This window comes from Chanos chanos, chromosome 1, assembly GCF_902362185.1.
Source record: "Chanos chanos chromosome 1, fChaCha1.1, whole genome shotgun sequence".
NCBI lineage: Eukaryota > Metazoa > Chordata > Actinopteri > Gonorynchiformes > Chanidae > Chanos > Chanos chanos.
Window position 1 is genome coordinate 43,108,061 of NC_044495.1, and position 8,045 is coordinate 43,116,105.

An 8,045-nucleotide genomic window follows, 5' to 3' on the forward strand; every position below is an offset into this window, starting at 1 on the left:
TTTTAGGGTTCGTGTCCTGAGCTGATGTTAGTCTGTAATAATAAAATGCTTGTCTATGTTCTTATCTATCACATTGCTTTGCGGGAACAGGTAAGTCTGTCTGTGTTTCTCAAATGGTTTTGTGTAATATCACAATGAAATACACAAATTAAGCTATATTTGATCCAGCTGTATGGCTCTACATGGATCAGGTCAGCGAGCCTGTGTATGAGTGTGCGGTGTGGGCCTGAGTGTTTCAGGACAGGCAGTGTTATCTGTACAGGTAATCAGCCTGATTGTTGGCAGCAATTTCTGCCTCCCAGCGATCCCCATTGTTTAAAAGCTTCTCCTTGTTATACAGCAGCTCCTCGTGAGTCTCCGTCGAGAACTCAAAGTTTGGGCCCTTAAAAAAACAAACAAGAGAAAAACAAGAATAACAGACCAGTAAAACACTGCAGAGAACAGAACTAAACAGGACATCTGTGTGTGTGTGTGTGTGTGTGTTTTTCCGTGCGTGTGAATGAGAGAGAGAGAGAGAGAGAGAGAGAGATGCACGCGTGTCTGCATATGTATGAGGTATGCAAGTGTATGTATGTGAAGTCAGGATGCCTCCTGGGCGGCTCCCTGTGGAGTTGTTCTGGGCACGACCAACTGGGAAGAGACCCCGGGGCAGACCCAGGACATGTTAGGAGAATTAGATATCTCGACTGGCCTGGGAACGCCTTGGGATCCCTCAGGAGGAGCTGGTGGATGTAGCTGGGGAAAGGGATGTCTGGGCTACCCTCCTCAACCAGCTGCCACCGCACCCCAGTCCCAGATAAGTGGCAGAAAATGATGATGATGATGATGTGTATGATGTGTGTGTATGTGTATGTGTGTGTGTGTGTGCGTGAATGTGAGAGATACGCACGTGTGTGTGTGTGTGTGTATGTATGACATGTGTGTAAGTGTGTATGTGTATGATGTGTATGCATGTGTGTGTGTATGTGTATGATGTGGGTGTGTGAGAGAGACACGCACACGTGTGTGTATATACCTCTACAATAGCGTCCACAGGGCAAGCCTCCTGACAGAAACCACAGTAGATGCATTTTGTCATGTCGATGTCATATCGTGTTGTTCTCCTGCTGCCATCTGCACGGGTCTCTGCCTCAATGGTGATGGCCTACAGGACACATGCACATGCACACACACACATACACATAGTCTTTAGTTATTCTCAAGTGTGTGTGTCTGTGTGTTGTATTCGGTGATGTCCTGTGTGTTTCTACGTATGAGTGTGTGTGTGTACCTGAGCTGGGCAGATAGCCTCACACAGTTTGCATGCAATGCAGCGCTCCTCTCCGTTGGGATACCTGCGCAGTGCATGTTCACCACGGAAACGGGGCGACAGAGGACCTTTCTCAAACGGGTAGTTTATGGTAGCTGGTTCCCGGAACAGATAACTCATAGTCATCCCAAGCCCTGAAACACACACACACACACACACACACACACCAAAATTCAAATACTCAGATATGGACACACAAACACTAAAAATTAGAGCTAGAAAGACCATAAAACCCATTCTTTACACAGGCTCACACACATGTCCATGTCTCAAACAGTAACACAGAGCTGATGATTTTCACACACTGCACTACCTCTGAAGAGTTCAGTCCACAGGAGCGTCTGTGCAGCACGGTCTGTGATGGACCTCATGTCAGTGGGTAAGTCCTGAGCATTCACATATTCTACACAGAGACAGAACAAGAATCAGCTACTTCTGGCTGTGATAAAACTGTGGGGTTGTGAGGGTGTGTGTGTGTGTGTGTGTGTGTGTGTGTGAGTGAGTGAGTGTGAGAGAGAGAGAGAGAGAGAGAGAGAGAGGATAACTTACTGTAACTCCCTCTATAAACAGTCAGACTGAAAGGGCGAACAAGGCCGGGGCTGGCTGCAAAGGTGCCTGAGTTAAAGGTATAGGTGACAAACATTCAGTGCAATAGATACACACGCACACACACAAAACTTGTTTATTTTCATTCTCACCTGGCCGGGAGGAAGAGTAGAGCAGACGCAAAGCAGTAGACATCTCCAAGACTAGAGAGTGAGAGACAGACTCATGAAGAACAAATCAGAGTGTATCATAGGGAACTTATTTATGACATATCTCTCTGGAGTTATGGATTCCAGAGGTGACAATGTTCATCAGTCTCACTTTATGACAAATGAGATAAACCTGTTTATGCCAGTGTAGATTTGGATTTGTACAACCTGGTAGGCCTACTTAATCCGTCCCAAATCCCAGACCTTATGTCACAGAGCTATAAAACGAAATCAGCTCTGCCTTAAAAATGACATGCCAAAATCTAGATTTTAAATCGTGTTTAAAATTAACTTTAAACGCTTCATTAATTTTAAACGCTTCATCACGCAGTTCAGCATAATTACGGCTATTTAACACGTTACACTTTTGCTTTCTTCCTGTCATAGGAGAGTGGATACAACAAAGGGGCGACATTTGTTGTACTGCTCCAATTAGTTAAATAATGACTAAAAAAAAAAAAAAACATCAGTCACATTCATTAAAGACAATGTAACTCGCATGGGGAGTTGGTTATTATCGTATCTGACTCACAGTGAGCTTTTCTTATAAACTTCTACAGCAGAACGAAAATCATGCCCGCAAGACACCTGGGAGAGTACTTGGGATATATGCCTTACCAGTTTACCTCACTCATGGCTCCACAAATCCGGCCAATATATTTGGTTTTCCCGATAATTTACTAACAAATGCAGAACTGCATGTAAGGTAAGGTGTCAACTAAAACCCACCGATTTTTTAAAATCCAAATGCCAGCGTAATATAGTTCACTCGCCACAGTGAAGCAGTGCCGCTCTCTGCCTAGTCCTAGTCCTAGTCGAGCAAGATTGCCGCGAACACATCTCGACTCACGAGGATTAAACGAGGAGAATCAAGTGGTTTCACCAAGGTGCCATACTGAATGTGGCGTTTGCAGAACGTCACATAACATGTTTTCTTTCACACCTTAATTTATAAGCCACTAAAAGTTTATGTATTTACGCTGTTGGCATCCAAGACATTGGAACGCAAGTATACACAAAGTAACCCCTGAGGCAAAGCGCATCTTCACTCACCTTATATTCCTCAGGATAACAAACGCCCCATTCTCATTACGGCACACACATCCGTCCAAACATGCACGCACGCACACACGCGCGCACACACACAGCACAGCACAGCTTTTCCTTTACAGCGGCGGAAATCTTTCAGTTCTTTTTCTCCCCTCCCATCATAGAGCGATAACACAGCACATCAACTGAAGGTAATTTTCTTAAAATAATCTCCTTAAAATAAAGTAAAATTATATTTATATTTATTGCTTGAACTTCTCCAGCCTTCCTAAAGTAAGTCTGATAGAATTTAGTGACGGATATTCATTTCTGAGTCTCTTTCATTGTACAGTATCTGTAAAGTGAAATCTGAATTCAATCTGAGCAGTGCGTCGAAAACACATTTACTATATCAGGGCAAAAAAAAAAAACCTCTTTCAGAAAATTGACTTCTAGATTTGTTTTGCATATTTTATGAAGTCACGGTACATTCACTTCTTCTCAGACTGCTGTATTTCTGTCTGATTTCTGTCTGTATCACTCTCTCTGTCTAGGGTGATGTCTGGTCAGACAGAGCCGAGAGGAGAGGGGCACTCTGGCTCGGACCTTTCAGAACCCTCTGTGACAGAAACAGACCGATTTGGATTCCTGCTGGGGAATGGCATCAGCACCAGGTCAGTGTGTGTGTGTGTGTGTGTGTGTGTGTGTGTGTGTGTGCGTGCATCTGTGTTCTGCGCAACATACACTTCCAGTGAATCAGTAGCTCTGTGATCAAAATACAATGAATTATAAGCACTGTAAGTTCAGAGTTCTGAATTTATTTGAAACTTTTGAATTTCAATAGCTCTGCAAGTCACTTTCAACTGTCACCTCCTGCACCTACCCACAAACTATGACACTCTTTCTCTCCATCTCAACATCCTGCCCTGTTGCTATGGTGACACTGTCCCTCAAGAATGTGGTTTCCTGTTTTGTGTGTGTGTGTGTGTGTGTGTGTGTGTGTGTGTGTATGCTTGAGAGAGAGAGAGTGAGTGAGAGAGAGACAGACTGACAAACAGACAGAGAGAGAAAGAGAGATTATGAAATTCTGATGTTGTATAATCATCTGGAAAGTTGTATACTTCGTCTGCCTGTCTGTTAAGGTCTAGAGACTCAGTCTGCTACTTACAAAGCATGATCCAAAGTAAGTAATTATACAAAACCAGATTAGTCTCTGTGGAACCCATTACTCCCCTCAACCACAGTTTGTTTCTGAGAGCTTAAACATGTGTGTGATACTTTGTCTTTTTTATGCATTGAATCATTAGTGTCAAACTGTTTAAAGTTCAGAAAATTTCAGATTTCAGTTGAGGCTTGAATGATTATGTCCAATGTTGGTCATGGAGAAAACATGCAATGGCAAATTTGATTTTGTTACACTGCACTAAAAAGAAGAAGAACAACAACAACAACAACAAAAACCATGATTGCACAGATGCTCCCGAGTGCTTGGTTGCTGATACTCTGATACCCAATGTACTTGTTTGTGATTCGTCCTCAGCTGTGATGGCCCCTCCCCTGTATTAGTGAGACAGCAAGAAATGAAATGGCTCCATCTCATGAGCCAGTGGGAGCAGATTCTAGAGAAAAAGACCAAAAAGGTACATGTGCAAGTGCAGGACAGAACCAGAATCATGACCCATCTGACAGTTATTCTCCTAATATCACATTTTGTTGGCATTCACTCAGTGGTCTTCCTTTGTCATGTGCCATGTCAGGTCAAGGGCCAGTGCCAGAAAGGTATCCCAGCATCCCTGAGGGCCAAGTGCTGGCCCCTGCTCTGTGCTGCTTCTCACAGAATGGGCAACAACAGCAACCTGTATGAGGTGATAATAACAACAACAAAAATAAATGATAATGATAACAATAACAATAACAACAACAACAACAATAAGAAGAGGAAGAATAGTATGCAAGAGAATTATTACAGACAAACAGGAAGGAGCAAGGCAGATGAGAGTTTTTCACATCTCTCTGCTCTGTCTGTCTGTCTGTCTGCCTGTCTCTCGTTCATTCTCTTCCCCTCAGTCTTTAGATTCAACTCCAGGTCAGCAGAGTTGGATTGACGTTATTCAGAGAGACACAGACAGACAGTTTCCATTTCACGAAATGTTCCTCTCCAAAGAGAGCCATGGGTGGGTGACCCAGTTTTTCTTTTTTCTTCATCACTTTTATCTCAACTCTCAGTGATGTGCTGCATGCTCATCTTCTGATTACTGTGTGAATCAAACCACTGTCATCCATACATGTATTAGTACTGCTAAACATCTGAAACACATATGTGCTTAATGAGGTCAGTGACTCACACTGATTAATAATGCTGCGAGGCCAGTCTTCATTTGAAAATGTGACTGATCCATTACTTAATGATCATATTCAGCATGCGCATTTTTTTGTCTTTTTCTGTTTTATCATAAAAGCCTCTCTGACTGATACCACACCCTGCCTCTCTGAGAACAGACAGGCCTGAAAAAAATGACATTACACAATGAATCTGCTAAAATATGTCTTTCACTTTTTTGGCAGTCAACAAGGCTTGTTTCACGTCCTAAAAGCGTACACATTGTTCCGGCCAGATGAGGGTTACTGTCAGGCCCAGGGACCAGTGGCTGCTGTACTACTAATGAACATGCCACCTGAGGTACCGCTCCACTATAGCTCCGGACGCTACGGCTAACATGCTAGTATTCTAAAGCTACTGCTAATGCTAATGTGCTGGTATTCCACTCTACATTTAGTCTGCTTATACTCTGATACTCTCACAATGAAGCCAATTGCAGTAGTGCAGTTGTAAGGACTCTGTAACATGTATTGGTGTAATGAACAACTGTTTAGTATAGAGCATTCAGACATTGCTGGATTCGTAAAAAACAGGTTCATCGTACGTGCACAAAAACATGACACATACAGATGTATTCTGATGCATTGATTTTCATACATTCTTGGCTGTAGTACCTGAGGGTCGCATGCAGCGCTTTGGGACTAATAGACTTTAACATGTCTTGCTGGAGAGGCAAGTTCAAACACCTTTAGTCTGCTGTTGTGAGAGGGAAGAGTTATCTACATACATTCCTAAATACACAGACATCCTTTCTTTTTCCCATCAAAAGTCAGTCCTAGCTGCAAGGCCTACAGAGACTTTCTGAAAGGACTGATCACACAGCTACTTCACAGCCAGCTGCCATAAACATACTGTTTGACCATTATCAGTTTTAATGTGCTAAAATGGTCAATTTTAGAGTCTATGTCTGCTTCCGATTTAGGAGGCGTTCTGGTGTCTGGTCCAGATCAGTGAGCATTACCTCCCTGGCTACTACAGTCCTCTGCTGGTAGGACCACTTTTTCACAACCCCTCCTATGAGAGTATACGAGAATATAGTATATAGTGTAAAACGATCAAGTGATTTTAAAGGCATTTCATATTCTCTCTGTCTTTCTGTAGGAAGGCGTTCTGTTCGATGCCTCTATTCTGTCCTGGGTGCTGAAAAAATCGTGTCCTGCTGCGTACAGGCACTTGCACTGCCAGGGGGTGGAGCCTCTCATGTTTGCCACTGATTGGCTGATGTGTCTGTACAGCCGACACCTGCCCTTTGACACTTTACTCCGTGTCTGGGACCTCTTCTTTTGCTATGGTGAGACTGGATCTGTGTGTGTGTTGCCCAGACTTACTGTGTCAGCTGGCTTTGACATTTGTGTATGTGCCTATGTAACTGACTAGTGTGTATATGTGTGTGTGTGTGTGTTGCAGGCGTTCGCGTGTTGTTTCAGGTTGCGGTGGTTCTCGTACGGCGGTGTTTGGGTGGAGCAGCACAGCGTCGGGAGTGCGAGGGACAGATGGAGACTCTGGAGCGGCTACGAGGGGTGAAGAGTCATGTCGAGCATGAGCAGGCCGACTCCTTTGTCCAGGAGGTAAATCCTGTGTGTGTGTGTGTGTGTGTGTGAGGTTCACTGCTAAGGCTCCAACCTCAGAGCACCAAGGAGCAGGACAAGTAGGATCTTATCTCAGGTCACTTTTCTGAGTAACAGGAGATAAAACTAGTACTGAAAATTTGCTACAAATTGACCATGGTTATATACATAACATATTTTACCATCATTCTTGTCTCTTCAAACTCTTTGACAAAGCAGTCAATGTCCTCTCTCACCTCATAATGAATACAGCTATTCTCCCCTATCTTGTAATTTGCTATTAGTAACCTAGACATTTGTCTGTGCTGGGCACTGTAGTCAAGGCAACGCAAGATACCCGTTGCACTGAATATCCTTCGGTTAACACCCACTGTCCCTCTAGACAGTACCTCTATTAGACAACACATAGAAATGGTGTCTTTGAGAGAGACATAGAGAATAATTGTCCTCCTCCTTTCCCTCCTACAGGTCTGTTCTGTCCCCCTATCTGTTAAAGAGCTACAGAAACAGACAGAGAAAGAACTGGAGAAATGGAGGAAGGATCGGCCGAACTCGACCTTTGACCCCCGAGGCCGGTGCTACGGGTATCAGATGGCGTGGGAGAGAACGAAAGAGAAAGGCGAACAGAAAGAAAAGAAAGAGAAACATAAAGGGAGTCTCTCCCTTTCTCTTCTGCGATCACCCTCCTCTGTCTCCGCCTCTCTTTCCTCCCCTATTTTCCGGAGAAGACAGAGGAAGACGAGGAGCAGGGCAGACACGGAGGGTTCGGAGGACAGCGGGGAGGAGAAAAAGGAAAGGAGGATCACACAGGAGGTCACGGAGGAGAGTGAAAACTCAGACTCCGTATGGATTACTGACTCTGTCACAGTCAGCGAGCAGAAAGTCAAAGATGTCAACATACCAGAGGACATCAGCTCACCCTTAAAGCCATGTCCATCCATATACACATCTCTTACACCGCTAGACTCAGCTGTGGAGCAGGGCTCACACACAGAACAGACAGA

The 8,045-nt window shown here is 44.0% G+C and overlaps 1 protein-coding gene across 1 annotated transcript; it reads right to left on the reverse strand.

Moving 5' to 3' along the window:
• Positions 1-250: 250 nt before the first annotated feature.
• ndufs8b (NADH:ubiquinone oxidoreductase core subunit S8b) lies at positions 251-2,050 on the reverse strand. Its single transcript, XM_030787625.1, has 6 exons — positions 2,008-2,050; positions 1,859-1,924; positions 1,623-1,712; positions 1,271-1,443; positions 1,016-1,144; positions 251-382 (listed from the first exon to the last, which is right to left on the reverse strand). The coding sequence occupies exons 1-6, from the start codon at positions 2,048-2,050 to the stop codon at positions 251-253; spliced, it is 633 nt and encodes a 210-aa protein (XP_030643485.1).
• Positions 2,051-8,045: the final 5,995 nt, after the last annotated feature.